The sequence below is a fragment of the Gouania willdenowi genome, chromosome 24 (assembly GCF_900634775.1).
Source record: "Gouania willdenowi chromosome 24, fGouWil2.1, whole genome shotgun sequence".
In the NCBI taxonomy this organism is placed as follows: domain Eukaryota; kingdom Metazoa; phylum Chordata; class Actinopteri; order Blenniiformes; family Gobiesocidae; genus Gouania; species Gouania willdenowi.
The window spans coordinates 18,644,982-18,665,074 of record NC_041066.1 but is presented as its reverse complement, the minus strand read 5'-3'; the positions used below and the strand labels follow the sequence as shown (position 1 = coordinate 18,665,074).

The 20,093-nt window shown below is 36.3% G+C and overlaps 2 protein-coding genes across 5 annotated transcripts; one reads left to right on the top strand and one right to left on the bottom strand.

The window, feature by feature from the left end:
• Positions 1-14: 14 nt before the first annotated feature.
• Positions 15-12,008, bottom strand: sh3bgrl2 (SH3 domain binding glutamate-rich protein like 2). 2 transcript variants are annotated; one of them, XR_003672945.1, is made up of 5 exons: positions 11,816-12,008; positions 5,746-5,928; positions 3,898-3,978; positions 1,935-2,042; positions 15-55 (listed from the first exon to the last, which is right to left on the bottom strand). XR_003672945.1 is itself a non-coding variant. In XM_028439319.1 (4 exons), the coding sequence occupies exons 1-4, from the start codon at positions 11,858-11,860 to the stop codon at positions 2,028-2,030; spliced, it is 324 nt and encodes a 107-aa protein (XP_028295120.1). In that variant the 5' UTR covers positions 11,861-12,008; the 3' UTR covers positions 606-2,027. The 2 variants fall into 2 exon arrangements, 1 of the variants encoding a protein (XP_028295120.1); XM_028439319.1 differs by lacking the exon at positions 15-55 and having other exon boundaries at positions 606-2,042.
• A 597-nt stretch (positions 12,009-12,605) lies between these two features.
• On the top strand, positions 12,606-19,792 carry lca5 (lebercilin LCA5). 3 transcript variants are annotated; one of them, XM_028439317.1, is made up of 9 exons: positions 12,606-12,692; positions 14,682-15,110; positions 15,526-15,764; positions 16,491-16,796; positions 16,934-17,071; positions 17,849-17,945; positions 18,067-18,203; positions 18,272-18,392; positions 18,885-19,792. In XM_028439317.1, exons 2-9 carry the CDS (start codon positions 14,720-14,722, stop codon positions 19,664-19,666), a joined length of 2,211 nt encoding a protein of 736 aa, XP_028295118.1. In that variant the 5' UTR covers positions 12,606-12,692; positions 14,682-14,719; the 3' UTR covers positions 19,667-19,792. The 3 variants fall into 3 exon arrangements, with proteins under 3 accessions (XP_028295118.1, XP_028295117.1, XP_028295116.1); XM_028439316.1 differs by having other exon boundaries at positions 12,620-12,805; positions 14,682-15,095; XM_028439315.1 differs by having other exon boundaries at positions 12,620-12,805.
• The last annotated feature ends 301 nt before the right edge of the window (positions 19,793-20,093 follow it).

The window sequence follows — 20,093 nt, the reverse complement described above, 5'->3', positions numbered from 1 at the left end:
ATTTGTTTCGACACATCAATTTCGAGAACGTGATTCCGGTGACAAATGCTGGCATCTGCAAGAAGAAAAGTATGATCACGTTTTCCTCTTTTATGAGTTTTGAAAAAGATAATTGTTATTTTCTAATAGTTTCAGTGACTCCAGCACTTTTTAAAAAGGTGCCGCATCAGCTCAGGTGGAGATGGATAAGAAAGCGGAGGTTAAAAGCTTTATGAGGCTTTACATGTTTGTTTTTTGGTCTTCATTTTTTTTTATCTTACGTTTTCTTTATTTTTGTACAATCAAACTGTTTCAGATTGGAAGAACTAATGTCTTGGGAGGTTAGTGAACTAAGCTCTAAACGCAAAGAATAAAACTACACTTTACCATTGGATTTTGTACACAAGCTACTTTAAGATCTAGAGATACAATTGTTTAGTTTTAAATTTTGAGATATTTAATTGAAGATGTAATTTCTGTTTCTTCAGTGTGTTCTCCAAGGAATAAATCCTCACAATGCAATTTAAATCTTCATTGAACAGGTGAATAACACAGTAACTGTACTTTTATCATTAATATCATAGTAATGACGGCTAAAGGAATAAAGCAGCCACACTGGAAAAGCATTTATGTAGCACAAGATATTTATTGTGACAAAAATGTCCAGAAATCGTTACAAATTCAAAATATAAGGGTACAAACAAGCAGAGGATCAGGATACTTCATGGATGGTGAAGAAAGGATTAGTTTTACGTCTGTCTTTCAGTAAGAAATTGTGATTTTCGATAACTCAGCCCTTAAACATGCACACATTCCTCCCTACATTCAATTCAAATCAAACTTTATGTATATTAAAATGATTTCCAATTGAGAGATGGCAAATGATGTGTTTATGTTGCGAGATAAAAAACCAACAAAGCCATAGCAGGATTAAATGAAACCTTAATTCTGAAACACCTGGATAGATTTAATTCCTGGTTATTGCCATGCTGTAATGCATTTCAGAGAATCCTGATTAGAGGATGAAGCTGGAGATAAATGCACAAACATTTAATAAATAAAAATACACAACATGGCCATCTATACTATTTCTGTACCACATAGGTGCACGAAAACTGAAAATAAATCAAATACTCGTAATGTGTATGTATATACATTATACTGTAATCAGAAGACCATAGATTTACAATAACTCAGGATTCTGTTGTTTTAAGCCTAAAGACGCAATGTGAATAAATCCGAGGCTTTAAATAGACCAAACAGATAAACTGCTTACTTATGTATTACTGATTTTATTTCTGGGCTGGAATGTTTATAGAATAGCAGTGACATAAACCATGACTTGTCCTGAGGAATGAGCTCTGTTGTGATCGACTGTTACAGAAAATAACAGAAACCAACAGCAACATAAATAATTGACACAAATGCCTTTAGTTTTACATTTTAACAGAGTGTTTTGATCGTGGAGGTTACACTATTAGGCTTTCTTGGTAGCAAAGTGGATTCTTGACATTTGGTCCAAAGTACATTTAGCTGCATGTCGACACGAACCCTGGAGCACAAACATAAAGGCTCAGGCTTGGGTTGTTTCAAGTTCTCACTTAACACAGCCTTCATTAACAGCTGCTGATGGACACGCGTACAATAAGCCATTTATAGATTAGATCACTTGTGTCGCAGTGCTGGTCCTCACTTGGTTATTTAGACTGCTAGAAAAAAAAAAGCTACATAGTGTTATAAAATGCTACTACATTATTAAACAATGCTTTAGCAGTTTGTTACTATCAAAAGAAAGCATCAAACAGTCATTAAGGAACTTTAAACCCTTCTGTGATCAAGTCTTTGTGGCTTCACTGAAGTTGTTGGAGACGAGGTGTTGTCCAAATGATTGAGGTATTTTTAGATTCTGCTACACCAACAAATTAATGAAATGAAATCCACTTTTGGCAAAGTACTGGCACAGATGACGGAGCCTCCTTATGATGAGGGCGATGCAACACGAACACGTTGGGGTGGGGTAACTTCAGGCAACATTGCATCTGTTTGATCTATGGCTCTGAATCCTGGAAGGAACATAATCATTATAAACAAATGTCCAATTATATGCAACGTTTATTTTTGTAGCAAGCCTGGGATTAAAGCTGCTGGAAACTATTTATGATATAAGTTGTGTTCAAAATGGCATAGTCTGTACTATGCACTACAAACTCAATGATATATACTGTCCACTATGTACTATAAGTATGGTTAAGAGGATTAGGATGATGAGCGTTCCCACTGATGATGCATTTTGAACCTACGACGACAAAAACTTGAAGCATTGAAGAGCTACTGACTAAACTTCTGGTTAACTTCAAAACAAGGGTTAAAGATCTAATGGAAAACAAGAAGAGATGCTTTTGTTTTGAAAAGGGGTTGTTTGACTTTTAGCTTAAAGCTGGTGTCATTTACCGAGTTCACATCGTACTGAGATTGTATATGCGCATATATGCGTTCTACTGGAAAATGAATTTTTGCTATAAAAAAACAATTTTTTGTTTTCAAAGTAAATGAACATGTGTTTTATTTGTTTATTGGATTGGGTTAGGGTTATAATCTCAGTACGGAGGTAAACTCAGTACGTGACACTGGTCCCAGGACCATTTTACGTGCATACTTCAAAAATGTCCCAATATTATATAGATTAATTTTTTCATACTTTACAATGTGAACGCACTACATACTCATTTTGACTTAGTATGAGTAGTACGTTAGTATGCGATTTCGAACACAGTCGTAGTGTAGAATAGTAAGAATGATGTAAAAACAGTTGATGCATCCGTTTAGGGCACTTCACATTCTACAATGCACAGACAATGTCAATCAACAAAGTTACGAGCAGCAAATCCAACCTTCTACATTTCTTTGTGGAATAAATTATATCTGATGTATTAATCTATGAGGCCTACACTATGTTAATCAAAAATGATCGTCTCCAGCAGCTTTAGGTTCTTGAATTACAAAATCAGCCAGATTTAAAACACTACAATGTGATGGAGAGAGGGACACATCTTATTGTTGTGTTTAGAGCCTTGCATGGTCAAGCTGCAGCTTATGTCACTGAGCTGCTGAGGCCTTATAATACCAGCAGGTCCCTGAGGTCCTCTGACCGGGGTCTGCTGGTTGTTCCTCACACAAGGTTAAAAACCAAAGGTGACTGTGCCTTTGAGGATGTGGCTCCCAAAACTTGGAACGGTCTATCCCCAGAACTGAGAGCCCAGACCTCTTTGGACATTTTTAAAAAAGCAGCTGAAGACCTACTGTATCTGTTCAGACTTGCCTTTAGCTAATCTGTATTTCTGCATTGTGACTGTTGTGTATTAACTGTTTTATTTTCTCTGATTGTGAAGCACTTTGTGACGTTTCTGCTCTTGAAAGGTGTTATATAAATAAACTTTTACTTACTTACACATCCACAAAATTATACTGAGGAGCTGCACAATGTCTTTGCTAAAAAAAAGACCTGAGAAGGGCTTTTATTTTTTTAGACTGTGGCAGTCTGTGATGTTCCTATAGGATAATCAAATTTGATAGATTTGAAATAATTAAAAAGATATAACATTAGAGTATACACTAGCAATTCCATAAATAATCAGTATGCTTTCATTCTCTGGAATGTATTATGGAATCGTTCCTAAAACAAATCATGAATGTGAGAATTATGATTATAGGATTTCTAAGAGGATATATTTGAGAGACATCGGATTAATCTTCACGTGTGGTGTTGCCTCCTGACTCCCATTCATTTTCCACTGAATCTAGATGTTTGGTTAAATATATGTCATACATTAATCTGATTAGGAACAACGTGCACAAGGCCTAGATCTCTGATTTAAGAGGTTGTGACTGATATTGTTGTTTTTCAGAGTATAAACTTACTTTCACAATGGGTCGAGAATTTAGCCGCAGGAATGCTAAGACTGTGTCGTTCTCCTTTGACTGGAAGAAGTCTTCATAGTCCTGAGGAGAGGAGGGGAGAAACATAGGATGATGGCTGTGTTTACATGGTCTTACTCTGATTAGAGGATGTTCATAAAAAGCTTTTTTTCTCTCCAGAGGAATGTTTTTGAACATTGAATGACTGTGACATTACAGAGTGATGATGGATTACCTTGGTCAGTGAGAGTGAAGACAAGGCAGTGCAGATAATCTGCCTCGCTCATGAAACTGGATTACTACAGGATTACAATGTAGCATGCAGTCTCAGCAGAGCATTGGTCAAACCCTTTCTCTATTAAAAGGTGCCTAAACCCTCCCTGTACCTGAACTGGTCTCCATGGGAATATAGCACGGGAATATAAGAAAGTGGGAATGCTAACAGCCCTCACAGCCACAGGAATTAAATGGATGCTGGAGAGTTTCTTCATGGTCGTCTTTCAATGACTGGGATGGCAAAAAAACAACATTTGCAACGCTTTGACAAAATAGTGGGTAGCAAATACCTGAGCTAATTCGGCATGTTCTAATGCATTTTTTCATGTACTTTGTTAGTTTGTATTGTCGATTAACAATGAATCAATAACCACACAATCTGAAAATATCTCATGCTGGTCTAATTTATTAAATACACTCAGTCTGGATTAAATTTTGAAATATAAATCACAATGTCAGATTTGACATATCTTTGCTTATACTGTGTTGAGAGAGAATTTATAACATAATCATATGAATTGTGTGTATTGATTGATGCATTTTACATAGTCATTATGTATATTGCTATTTCTGTGGATGTCTCTGACATTTCCAGTTAATCTGGACAGGGTTTTTGTTTTTTCTTCTCTGCCCAACACAAGGGAAATGGGGATGTGGGGAACAAAAAGGGGAAAAAAGGAAAGTGTGATGCATGCAAACAAGTGCGAAAATGTAAATGCAATCTAACACTTGAATAAAAAATGTATCACAAAAAAAATAAACACCACAATCAATAAAAATCAAAACAATTGTTGGTTAACAATGCAAATTGATGGAATGTTTAGGGTCGATGTTGATACTGATAATGGGGGACTTAAAAAGCCGATAATCAACATTTCGGCTGAGATATGAAACAAGAACATTTACATATTTAGGGCATTTATGTTTTATTTTTTGTATCTTGTTTCAAGAGCCAAATACAGACTTGATTTATATATAATGTTTTTCCTTTTGAGTTTGTTTTATTGTCTAGCTCGAAATAAAGAATATTAAAATAAAAAATACATGTATACACACAGGATACATGAACACAAATTCTTATAATACCCAAAATATCATTTAAGACAAATGTGCTACGTCTCATCTTAAAACAACAAAAGGGGTTTCCGTAAGATTTTTTAATTGAATTGAGAGGTACGTTGAAATTCTAACATTGCTACATAAAGAGAATAAATGTTTTACTCCTTTAACTATATGCATACAAAGCTCAAATGTTGTAAGTGTTTAAAAAGCTGTCATTTCATTTGGTTTGCAGGTATTTATACATTTAGTTTGCAGTCATTTTATTAAAAAAGCTTCATATTCTGAGGCTTTAAAGAAAAGACATTTAGTTGTGCTAATTCGAACATTGTTTTTTCTAATTTTCTAACTCAATTACCCACAAGTCCAAAAATGTTATGTGCACCTCTGCATATGAACTTCTTGCTGCTTTCTGTAAAGCGTCTTTGAAGTTTTTTTTTGTTGTTTTTAAAGCGCTATATAAAACTGACGTATTATTATTATGATAAAAAATATCAGGTGTGATATCAAACTTACGCCACAGTAACAATCCTCATTGAAGATCTGTGGAGGCAGAGGGTTTCCTTTCTCTGGCTGTTTGTCCTTGGGAATGTTTCTGTACATCCATAGCCTTTGATCCTCCATGGTGATGTCTACTTCCTGGAAGGTAATGCGATTGGCCTCCAAAAAACCCACGACTGCTTGTTGATGTTTCTTTACCTAGGTTAAAAAAATTAAAAAAAACTAACACATTCCTTCCTCTACTATATCCCCTACTGTCAAGAATAAACCGACCCTGTTGAGATTCAGATATTCCCATTAAAAACATTCAATAATTCTATCCCAGCATTGAACTGCTTAGTCATGCTAATAAGCTCTTGGGACTTTATACTCAAAGGCAATGTCCTTTAGACAAACAAACAGTGCAGTCTGTGAGGTCTAAGATGGGTTTCCCTGGAAAAATGTTCTGGACATTTCAGTGTTTTGGAATAAGAAAAAAAACGTGAAGATAAATTTAGAAGTAGCTCTTTGGTTTTTGTCATTCTTAGTATATCTCACACATTTAAAGGTTGTTTACAGCATTGATTTGAAACCATGCAATGTTTTTGAATGATTCATTTCATCCTCTAGTCTATAGTTATGATGAATGATTGATCAACCAAAATAATTAATAAAATATATATATTTTTAAGTCTATTTTAAATCAATGTACTATGATTGTGACTCCATTCCTTCCATACAATACAATACATATTACACACAAATGAAATATCATTGTTGTGTTAAGATGCTTGGAGCCACAATACGGTTCTTATCCGACCTTTTAAAACATCTCAGATTGTCTCTTTAAAGACAAAAAATTATGTTTAAATTTAGTCAAAACTAAAACTCTCAGTCACTCGATCAAAGCTGAGTGTTTTTTTTGGTTTAATTGTCATTGCTGGGGAATCCCAAGACCAAGCAGTCATGGTCTGCCTCTGATGTAAAGGTCAGGTAGTGTGTGTGTCTAAAGAATGACACCAAGGCCTAGAGCTGGGCAACATATCGAGATTCAAGATATATCGAGTTTTGTATTTTAGGGATTTAAAAAAAATTACAATATTGCCTATATTGATATATATATATATATATATATATATAGATTTAAAATACTTGTTTCAGGAGTCGCTGCTTTCACAGAACATGAAAAGCACAGTTTGATGGATTACTGAGTGCGTTCTAACTCAGACTTTCCCCTAAACAAGCCAGAACTCACTCACATGTGCTGTCCCTTAGAGGAGAAAAAAAACTAAAGTAGCACATATTGTGCAGCTGTTTGGATCATCAACTTTAACCCAGAATTGGCCAGAATTCATTGAAAATAAAATTATCGAGATTTATATTGTATATTGCTATTTTGAGGAAAAAATATCGAGATATGAGTTTTGGTCAGTTTTGGGGTCAATTATATTTGTAATCTGGTAATTGATAATTAATTACAATTACGGCGTCATTCTAATTTTAAAAATCTGTTGCTGTTGTAATCGTATTTAAATTGTAATTGACTTTGTAATTGCCACAAAAAATCTATAAAAAATAGTCAGTTATAATTTAACGCAAAACTGCTGGACCGTGTTACAGATCTATGTACAGTTGTACGCATATGTAGTTTTATTATTAAAATATGTTTCAGATCAAGCTTTCCTATAAACCTAGGGCTATACTGACACAAAAAGTCTCAGATTTCCACACCAAAAATATTAAAAGCAATATTTTAAATGATTAGGAAGCCTAACAATGTAACCAATAGATAGGAATATATTTTTAGTGTATTTTACAGCTGATTTAAGACATGGGTCAACCTCAGCCCTTTTCATAAGCGATGCTAACAAAAAGCTAACACAAGAGGAAGATTTCAGGCTCACTAATTGTGATTAATTGTAATTTTATTACTTGAGAATGTAATTGTATTTGACTTTCTGAGGATAAAAAACTATTGTAATTTAACTGTAATTGAAAAAAAATTCTGGTCACTAATCAAAATTGAGTAATTGAACATGGATAATTGAAAACGTAATTGTAACTGAAATTGGTAATTGAACCTAACCCTGGTTTTGGTCCATAACACCCAGCCCTACCAAGGCCTCTGCCTGAGTAGGCTCCACTATGTTTTGACTACCGCTATCAGCAATAGACGGAACCCTGAGAGCACTGAACAGAGATGAAGGTCAGAAAATGTGAACGCAGATTTGGATACGACACACGACGTGTTTTTATAGAAGAATGGGGGTTAGCCTCATTCACATTCATTCATTCTCTGCTGATCATTTCCGCCCCAATAATCACCTGAGAAATTATAATATGCATTCAAACAACAAAAAAAAGAAGTGGGACACTTTAAAACTGCTTGATAATTACTTTTGCCACTTATATTTCTATGTATTTTTCACTCTATACCACCATTCATGTCAGAATTTAGAATAATGTGATTCTGTTGTTGGTGTGTGTGTTTTTAGAGTCATTTTGTGTGTTTTCCCTGTTATTGTGTATACTTGTAGTCATCTTGTGTGTTTTTGGAGAAAATGTGTGTATTTTTCTTGTCCTGTTCTGCAATTTAGTATGTTTCTTGGAGTCATTTTGTGCGTTTCCGTGGTGATTTTGTATATTTTACTCATTTTTGGGTATATTTGTTGTCTTTTTGTATAATTCCGTTCATTTTGTATGCTTTTGTTGTTGTTTTGTGTATTTTTGGAGTCATTTTGTGCATTTACCCTGTTGTGTATACTTTGTAGTCATCTTGTGTGTTTTTGGATAAAATTTGTGTATTTTTGTTGTCCCGTTCTGCAATTTTGTATGTTTTTTTGAGTAATTTTGTGTGTTTTTGGAGTCCTTATGTGCATTTCCATGGTCATTTTGTATATTTTATTCATTTTGTGTATTTTTGTTGTCATTTTGTATATTTTATTTAACTGTGTATGCTTTTGCTGTTTTGTTTTTGGAGTCATATGGTGTGTTTTTCCCTTTGTTGTGTATACTTTGTCATCGTTTGTGTTTTTGGAGAAAATTTGTGTATTGTTTTTGTCTCTTTCTGCAATTTGGTGTGTTTTTGGGGTCATTTTGTGTGTCTCAAGGGTCATTTTGTATATTACTCATTTTGTGTAGTTTTGTTGTCATTTTGTACATTTTCTTTTATTTTGTATGGTTTTGCTCTTTTGTGTATTTTGTTCTCATTTTGTGTGTTTTCCTGTTGTTGTGAATACTTTGTCATCTTTTGTGTTTTTGGAGAAAATGTGTGTATTTTTGTTGTCCCTTAAAACAATTTTGTAAGTTTTTTTTGGAGTCACTTAGGGTGTTTCCGTGGTGATTTTTGTATACTTTACTCATTTTGTGTATTTTTGTTGTCATTTTGTATGTTTTCTTTCATTTTGTGTGCTTTTTACCGTTGTTTTGTGTAATTTATTTTGTCGTTTTATGCATTTACTGCTGTGCAGATCTATATTTAACACAATCTAACCATCGGACGTCTCTCTCACATACTCACTTCTAATTTCGTAGTAAATGTAGTCTCTCCCTCTTTTTTACTGCATCACTTGTAACTCAATTCAGATGCATTCAGGGGGAATTACATTCACATGAGCTCAGGCTGACCCAAATGGTGGATCTGCTCAGGCGTACACAACTTTGTGTAGAGAGGGGGAAAAAACACTGTCGGAGTTTTGCATGTACGCGTCATAAAGTTAAAAATAATCTTCTTTGGGAACACTCAGAGTCTGAACTGTACACTTGGCAATTCCAAACATTATTAAATAATAAATACATTGCTCATTTGTACCCTTACCTAGGTTGGAAAATATTCACATAAGGGGGAGGGAGTGTTTGATAAATATTCAGCTCACACTAAGATGGACTGTTTCTCCAAGAGGGCGAGAGCAGCTGCAGATGATACTACCGTACTTTACATTTTCTAATTTGAACTATAGGAAGCACTGGATCTAAATAAAGTATGAATTGCACAAGAATGTTGGGAAGTATCCACAAAGTCTCTATATTTGTGCTTGTTGATTCATATTAATCTAATTTTCTTGTTAAACAGCCACTCTATTCCTTATTCCAGATTTAAAACAACATTATCTTTGCTTGTCTCTTGCAATCACTGAACATAAATCAGCATTATATGGCTTTAAATTAGGTCCAGCTGCTGCTCTGCAGTGAAGCTCCGCCTTCATATCGCCGTCCTACCAGTAATATCCTCCTAAAGATTCTATATCAGGAGTTTCTAACTAATTTTAGTTCAGGGGGCCAAATGCGGAGCAGTTTGATCTCCAGTAGGCCACTTTTTGTGGAAAAACTAGTGATTTCAACATTATTGTGCACTAGTTTGCACTTCTACGTATACATAAAATACAAATTATGCAAGAAGCCGATAAGTGACAGATATCAGTCCCAACAGTGTCTTCACTTTGAATTTCCTTCCTTGTGACCAATTTCTATTTAATGAAGGGAAATATTATGTCATAATTTGAGGAAAATTTAAGGATTTTGTAAGAATTACTGTTAAACATTAAAAATTACTGCAATCGCACAATCGTGGGCCCCTGCAAATATTGCTGAGTTTCATATACACAATTATTCATGCTTTCTGTCATTTTCACATTCTCTTGCAGGCCGAGATGGATGATATAAAGGGCCGGATTTGGCCCCCGGCCCATGAGTTTAACACATTTGCTCTATAGGTTTCCCATGTATTGTTATATACGTATGTGGATTGCATTTTTTTTCTGGTGGTTTAAGCTTTATAAAAACAAAAACACCACAAATCATCCCCTTTTTACAGTTTAGGAGTTTTCAAATAAATCTGAATTTTATGATCACATTTAGAAACAGTTCAGTACAGTGGTTCCCAAACTTTTTTGGGGTCGTAACCCCATTTTGATATCAGATCAGAAATTTCTTGTGACCCAAGGGACATTTTTTCATCAAAGTGTCTATTGAAATGTATCAATAGACTCCAAACTATTGATACGGAAACGTGTGTTTTTGTCTAAGCAACTGACTCAAGAACTCTCCCTTCCGCTGCCGTGGGTTCGAATCCCGAGTTTGTCAAATATTTTTTCATTTTAACAAATTTAACACAGACTTCCCTCTCGGGGTCCCCCCGGAAGAGCTGGAGGAAGTGGCCGGGGAGAGGGAAGTCTGGGCCTCCCTACTGAGGATGCTGCCCCCGCGACCCGGAAACGGCTAAGCGGGAGAAGATGGATGGATGGATGGATGGAAATTTAACACAGCAAATTCTACTATTAAAAATATATATACGAAAAAAATTTTACATTTTAGGGTATTTCCTGGGTTAGGGTACTTTAAGTCACATGGTGCACCAATCACGTCACCTAAACTGGCCAATGAGGGGGCGCTGCGTACAAATAGACGGAGTCAATTGATACATTTCTGTATGAACAGCCACGGCCTTTTTTCTTTCTTTCTTTCTAGAATTAGTTTTTGATCATGTTTCTTAAAGTGTGTTACAATTACAGAGAAGCCAGGATTAGTGCACAAAGTGACAAGATACCTTTATGCAGCATTTAGATTCATATTTGAGAAATTTTAAGTGTAGAATCACAGTTGTTTGATATTTATTGTGTGTGATGTGTTAACTTAAAATGATATTTTTAAAAAAACGACAAACATACAATTCTAGTCAGTAAATTTTTATTTATTTATTTATTTTTATTTTAAATTAATTTCTGGATGTTTTAGCCGACCCCATTTTAATTCCAGGTGACCCCAACCCCAAAGTTGAAAAACACTGATTTAATATTTTCTTAATGTATGTATTCCTGAGCAAATGTGACGACATCACTTGACTATTTCAGACATTTGTTCATTAAACTGATTGTTGAACTGGCACATTATGTTACAGTTAGATACATGTATGATTTAAACTATTTATTTATTTATTTAATTTCAATTTTAACTGTGCGAGTTAATTAACAACATGTGATCAGCCAGTAGTGCATGAGCACAAACAACCCCGCTGTGATTACATAATGATGTTCAGGTGAAACGGATAAACAGTCCTTTCATCATCCTTCCACCAAGTTTTCAGACGCATTTAAACACACTTACTTACCGCTATGGAGCCACTTGAGGATGCGATGCAAACCTTAATGACCATATTGATGTAAATGAGACGGAGCGTTGTTAAAAACTGGTGTTATACAGCCACACACTGGGAATCACAGAGCAGACCTCTACCGTTCCGCTGCAGCAGCTGAGCCATGATAATAACACAGCCACGAGCGCCTCTGCTCATCACAGGCGCTCCACGAGCGGAACGGTGCACGCGCTGCACTGGACTTCCGGCTTCCACTGTCAAAATAAAACACAACACGACAAGCCCTTTTCATTGATATACCACCGAATATTTAGTTCGTATTAATAAATAAATGAATAAATAAAAACTATACAAAAACTATTTTAAAAAGAATTAAAAGAATGTTACTCTACAACAATCTATCACCTATATTATTTAAAAAAATATATATTTCTAAATGCACTACGGATTGACATCTATACATTTAATGGTTTTTTAAACTCGATATTGATATGAATATTAAAAAAAATTCTAAGAACATTAAAAAGAAAGTACTCCACAACAATTTCCTGACCAAAAAATGTTATAGACAGCCTCTTTTCAACAGCAAAACAACATACATTGCAGAAATATTGAGAAGCATGATCCAAAACCAGCAGTAAAAATAATCAAAATTGTAAATTTTCTTCTCATTTGACCTATGTTTAGAATGAGTTATTTTTAATAATTTTTTCTGTGTCATTTTACTCTTCCAAAAGGTAATAATACATATTAAAACACGCACACAGCGCCCTCTCTGGTGAAACATCAGTATGACACTTGGTATGTGGTTGCCATGGTTTGGCGTCCGAGGAGACACTGAAACTCAAGGCGTGTACTGGGAGAAGGGCGAAATGAACGCCTCTGACTACCAGTAAGTGTCTTCTCACGCGCTTTTAACATTTTCCCCGCATAGCAGCATTCAGCAGGACATTTTTAAACACCGTAATGACTGATTCATGAAAGAAAAATCGCCGAACGACAAAGGTAAGTGAGCTAATGTTCAAGCTAGCTTCAATGAAGCTAACAATAATGAAAATCATCTTCATTAAAATATGACAGCAACGTGAAAGTTTTATGTTCGGGCTACACACACACACACACACACACAAACAAAACAAACAAAAAAACAGTTTAGAGACATTAAAAGTAATGCTTGGTCAATAAAAAAAAACAAAAAAAAAAAAAACACCGCCCACCTGTTGATATTGAAGCTAGCGTTAGCTTGTGTTTAGCTAGCTGTCAGTCAAAGAATCATAACCTCTACAGAGAGATGTCTTTGGCTTCTGCATCAGGTTCAGGTCATAAATCAATCTTTAATTCGTGGATATTTGATAGTATTTGTGCTTATGGCGCTTATTTAGAGCCTTTACTGCACCTGTCAACAGCACACGGCCCACTTTAATCCACTTACCAGCTGTCACACACAGAGACTCACCATGGCTAAAATAAAATCACACTGTCCCTCACAGGACACCATACTTTAATGCTTATGGAGATTTTTAGGCCATCTCAATCTTAATATTTGGAGTTTATTATTAAATTTACCCACCTTCAACCATTCTAACAGTTTCATCACCTTTTAGAAACCTTTACACATGGTATGCAAATGTATTTACATAATTTGGACTATTCTTCCAGTAGGGTTTGCCATACATTTCTTTGCTATTTATCTCATTGTTGATGAATTTATATTGAATATAGATTATATTTATATTTACATACATTTTGAAGGAGCCAATAACAAGAGTTGCAAAGGGTGGATAATTTCCAGTGAAATTCCACTGGAACTCGAGCTCAAAATTTTTTTGGGAATATTCAAAAATATAAAGTTTTCATGGGATTAATCCCAGAGTCTTTGTTGACAAGGTAATTGAATGTGCGCTACATGATTCAAAGAGTGCAACAGAGAACATTAAACAGTTTTAAAAATAAATAAAAACATTAAAATCAGCAGTAGAAACATTAAATCGACAGTAAAATGATCAGTTTTAGGCAGTATAGAAATATATTGGAATAAAATAACCGGATATTGGGAGTGATTTTAACTGTATCATATCCAAACATTCATATTATCATGCGTTTAAAATGATAAAATTAGAAAATGTTGCGAATCAATCGACTAGGGTTGCAAAATTCCGGAAATTTTCAATTCAACTTTATATACTGTATATATATATATATATACATATATATACATAGCGCAAATTACAATAATAATCATCTCGTAGTTCTATCAAAGTATAAAAAATTTTTTTTTAAAAAAAAAATTTAAAAAAAGAAGGTTGTTAAGTTTCAATGTAACTGATAATAATAATAACAGAATACTTTAGAAAATGAAAGTTGGCAGGGGTGTTAAATAAAATTGGAACAATATATTTTAGCATCCTCTAAAATATCAACATCTGTTAATTAAAATGACTCCCAATTTAGAATAATTTCCTTGAAAAGTTTAAATTTTTGAACATTCTCAAAATTGATCCATGTTCATATCCTTGGTTGTAAATTCATCCCACAACTAAGTGCAAAATATTTATTCAGCACATATCACTTTCAAACTTATTGTATATTTTAACACATATATATATATGTGCATAGTTATATACTGCATTACTGATCCATATTCATATTCTTATTTGTAAATTTGGTTATAGTGTTTAGTACACTTGTATATTTTTGATAGGGCATCTACTGGATTGCTCCAACAGTATTTCGTTGCACTTGTACAGTGACAATAAATATATCCCTCTTATCTCTCTCTTAAATTAAGTTTAAGTTCCCATGGAAATTTACCGGAAATGATCAGCCCTTTTCAACCCTACCAGTTACACTAAGTTTATAATGGAACTTTGCTTTGTTTTAGTTTTTTCTATAGGTAGTGTGGCTCCCAAAAGTGGCACAATGGAGTCTAAAAACACAACTGAAGCATACGAAAACAACCGAGATCTAAGTCGTCAGTCCTGCAGGAGCTCAAAGAAAGCCTCTCGAGCTTCGTCCCTACACGGTCAAGGAGAGAAGACCCACAGTGAGGATGAAAAGGAGGACAGCACGGAGAACAGATCGAAAACCAGAATCAGGCGTTCTGATCCGGATCGGGACCAGATGTCAGGTGGAGAGGAGAGAAGAAGCAGCGGTTCATTGTACTCTGACGATTATGATAACGATTCACCTTCAGAACGCTCGTTGTCTCCATACTCACGTTCTCGAACCCCATCACCCAGTCCCAAAAGAGGGGTGCAGTCGAAGAGAACAACGAGCAGTCTTCTTCTAAAAAAGGGTACGTACAGCACAGGTAGGAAAATAATTAACAATTATTATTATATATACAATTATCATTTAAATATAAATGAATGACAATTAAAAAAAGAAAGTGTCTATTCTTATGGTTGACGTACGGACAACCCCCAGTGCTATTGATACGTTTACTGAAGTACACATACGTAGCGTCTTAGGGTTAGGGTTAGGTTATAACCCTATATCGCAACAATTTTTAGGGTTTGGTTTACGGGTAGGTTCAGTCTTAGTCACGTGACCTAAACTGGCCAATGAGGGGCGCTGCATACGGATAGAATGTCAGTATATTGATACCGTACAGATAGACACTGCCATTTAAAAAAATGGTACCATATTTATTTTAAACTTAAACATTTCGGTTTCCTCTTACCTGTTTTTGTCATCATGTAAATATAGATATTTCTGTCATGCAGGTGTTGTTGGATGCCATGCGTCTCGATCAAAACGCTCCTGTGTCCAACCACCGGCTCAGCAACATCGCAAAGGAGTGCGTTCCCAAAGCAAGGAGTCCAGTCCTTCAAAAGACCTCGACCTCGTGACGAAGCGGATGCTTTCAGCTCGACTCCTGAAGATCAACGAGCTGCGTAACGCTCTGAGTGAAATGCAGCAAAGCATCGACGAGCTCAAGAAAGAAAACCGCATCCTAAGACAGGTAAGGCTCGCCATTCTGGATTTTTATCATGAATAGAGATAATAGGGGTGTGCATTGCTGATGATACGATTCACGATTTGTATGTCACGATACCATTTAACTCGATATATCCTGATACTAAACACTACAATACACATTGAAATATATCGCGATTTCATTAACTACAAATGTCGTCTTTACAAGTACAAAATGGTATGAAATACAATTTATTTCATTTTGTTTTAACTTGCAAGAACAAGTAACTAACTGTAATTCAAGTACGAATGTCAAAAACAAGTGGTATGTTTATCAAACTGTCAAATTATATTTTTCATAAAAGTTAAACTTTTGCTTCCACAACAGATTCGGATTTAAAAAAAAAAAAAGTAACCACATACATCTATAAAAGTGCCCAGTATGTTTTATTAAAATAAAGTGCAATCCTGCTTCCACGCTAAAATGCATTGATGAGTGAGTTCGTTTAATAAGGTCTGATGTGGTTCACTGACACCTAGTGCTATTCATAAAAACATCATTAAAAAATCAATTTGGACATTTTTTTGGATCGATACGATAATTGCACGGTGAAATATTGCGATATATCGCTGAATGCATTTTTTTCTTACACCCTTAAGAGATAATGTTGCAAATTACGGCAAATCATTTTTTAGTTTTTTGGTTTGTTTTTGTCATTTCAACATTTTGTAGGAAATCTAATTGGAGTATTTGTTTCATTTTCCTCGGCAGCTTCAGGTACGTCAAGAAAAAGCCCTGCAGCGCTACGACGACACCGAAAGTGAGATTTCTGTGTTGATATCGCGACACTCCAATGAAATGCACGTGTTGCGCGAGCGACTGAAGCGAACTCAAGAGCGGGAACGAGCTGCCGAGAGACGCTCAAAAGACGGCGAGGAGCAGCTGCAAAGGAGCCAGAAGACAATCGCACGGTTAAAACGACTGGTAGACCAGAGAGAACTGGGAGAAAAAGACGAGTTGAGACGCAGGCTGGAGGAAGAAAAGGCTCGGGCTCAGGAGGCAGACCAAAGAATTAAAGTAAAGAAATACACTTTAATTTTTCATCTTCAGAAAAAATAAAATGTATAGATTTTTTTTCCCTTTTTTTCTCCTAAAAACTAATTTGGCGATGTTTAGGAAATCTTGTTTTTCATTCCTTGTCTTTCTATTTGAAGGACCTGCAGCGGAGCTTGGAACTTAACAGTGGGAGTTTCCAGAGGCAGCTAGTTGCAGAGAAGAAGAAATCCATCAGTGCTCAGGATGACATAAGGACTTTGCAGGAAGAGTTGGAAAAAATCACCAATAAACTAAGGGTACGTAAACGTGAAAATGAACCGTACATTAACAGTCTGAACTGCGAAGCTGGATGGGTATATCACTCCGTTAGCGGGCTTCACCTAACCAAACATTTTCTGTCAGAGAGCCCCTGTACTACGAAGCAGGATATAAATATGTTCACTTAAGACGGGTGATTTCAGAAAGGCTACGTGTGCACCCCTGTGACAGGTGTGGAGATTGCAGCATCAGACCAAACACAAACACGGCCAAACTGTGTAGAGCAACTTACGTCACAATTGAGGAATAATTCTTTAAAAATATGAAGACTTAAAATCCATAATTCAGACCAAAAAGAACACTGTTGCTGCAGAAAAAGCAGCAAAAGCATCAGATGTAAATATATACCTTTCCTAAAGTATGTCATCGGTAAATGAAAGGATTGCATTTATTTATTAATAATCTTTCTTTCCTAAACACAGCTGTCAGATCTGCACCAACCAGGATCTTCTAACAATGGGCAGGCCATTTTCCAAGAGAACAGATTGGTCAGGAGGTGGGACTTCTGTACTTGCTTAGATCTTATCCACTTAATAACCTGGTCCTGACCAGGTTAGTCATTCAGCCTAAGTTACCACGGTGACTTAGCCTGGTAAGAATTTAGTCAGCGTCATACGATAGGACACAGCGAATAAATCCCGGAAGTAAACGCTAAAGGATGAAATCCAGCTGCGTAGTACAGGCCCTAAAACTGCAAGACAAGCGAACAGATCTGTGAGCAAATGTGTAATCAATGCAGTTTCTTCTGTCTTTAGGAAAAAGAACGTGAACTTGATGCCAGGAATATTTATGCTAACCGCATGGTGAAACCCTCAGTGAGGAGAGAAAATGACGGTGGTGCCAAACGTGAAGGTAAACCAACGTAAATTGAGCCTCAAGATGTCGTGGACTTTGAATTTGTTCTTTGAAAAAGGAGGTATAAAGATCACGATTACAATTAAACTGAAGAGGTTGTTTTTTCAACTATTTGCAGCTCAGAGCAGATGCAGCACTAAAGCGATACAGACAGAGGACAGAACATCAAGCCTGGGTTTTCCAACTCCACCTCCAGCCATCGGTGATGTCAATGGATGCCGGGAAGATGCGCCTGATGAATATCTGTCACTTAAGGTATAAAACAATCTGTGACCTGGCTTTTTGATCAATGATTTACCCTTGTAATCAATCACTTTAAACAGGAGCTGACCAGAGGGAATCAGCAAGCAGAGGAAAAGCCCAAACAACCTTTCAGTCAAGAGCTGAACGTGCTGGAGGAGAGGGCACGGAGACGGAGGAATAGTAAAGACAAAGCAGAGACACGTAAGAAATGAATATGGCTTTTACAAAAGATGAACGCAACATGCGTTATATGCACCAAATGTGTCAAACTCATGGCCCGGGGACCAAGTCCGGCCCGCAGGAGGCAGTAAAAATGACAGAGAAAACATGAATTATTGTGTAAATTACAGAATAATCCAGTTATAGATATCTCAAATTCAACAATTTAATGAAACTCTACAATTGTTTTAGCGGCTTATTGTTTTCCTTTGTTTATATCACACGAATGTCATTTTTAAATGCAAATTGTGGAAAGAACTCTGAATTTTTCCACAAATCGTGCAATATCTTACAAACAAGTCCACAAAATTCCTCTAAATTACACAAAAATTGGTCGGAAAATCATTAATTTTTTAAGCAAAGATCCGGCAGGGACTAATATTTAAAACTAGGGCACATTTGATAAAACTGTTCTTTTTCATTCCTAAAATCTGAGTTTGACACCACTGACATACCCTGTGCCTTCGTTGGCAGGAGTGGAGAAAGAAAAGGACGACATAAAGACGTCAAGCCTCCAACTAAACCAGATGGAAGAAGAAAACTACCTGAACCAGGGTTACGTTCAAGACGAGGTGCAGAAGTGGAACCAGGACAGAAAAGCCAATCAGCCGGTGGCAGAAGACACACGGCGCAGGAAAAACCAGCTGCTCGCTAAAATGCGTGAGATTGACCGCGAAAACCAAGAAGTGCAAAACTCAATGTTTGTGGAGGCGGGTTCTTCAGAGGCCAGTAAGAACGGCGGTGACTATTCATCTTCACATCCACCAGAACAACGGAACCGGAGATCACTGCGCTCCCAAACGTCCAATGAGGACTTGGCATTTGGTGGCTACGCTCCTTCATTCGGACATTCAGGTTCTAGAGCTTCTATTAATTTCCCTCCAGCGCCGCCCAGAGAACACAAGGAATCAGCTTTAGAGGCAATCGGAATTTTTAGTTTGACAGAGTCGGCAACAGAGAAGAGGACAGAGAAGGATCCAATCAGAGAGAAGGACAAGAAGTCCAACCTCATGCAGCAGTTATTTGGAGCTCAGGTTTCACCAGCTAAAGATCTGAACTACTATAAAACAGAAACGCTAACGAGTTCTCCAAACGTCAACGGAGAGCGTTCAAGAAGGGAAGGAGTTCTCAGCTTCAGCTCAAGGCCTTCCACACCTCCATCATCCTCCATCAGCACCGTCCACGTTACAGACAGCAGACCAGCCATCCGGGCCATCGCCTCCTTTGACGATGATATTGAAGAACTGGCTTTATAATTAAAGAGACAAACGCTGTGTTCGAAATGGCACACTCACGTACTATACACTACAAACTCAATGAGTACTGTCTGCTATATACTATAAGTATGAGCATTCCCACTGATGTATACTTCCAAGTTTCCCAAGATGCATTTCGGAACCACGACGTCAAAAACCTGAAGCACACTGAGGCTAAATATCCCTTTGAAAGTTCTAAAAGCATTTTAAGCGAGAAAGTGACCAAGTAGAATATCGACATGTGCTCATGTTATCCATAAAACTCACATAAATGCATTTGATTCCGATATTTTGAAGATTCCATATTTTCCGCCGTTTCCTACTGACAAGAAGAGATGCTTTTGTTTTGAAATGGTGATGTTTGATGTTTAGCTTGAAGCCGGTCCCAGGACCATTTTACATTCCCTAAATGTCCGCTCGCAATGCA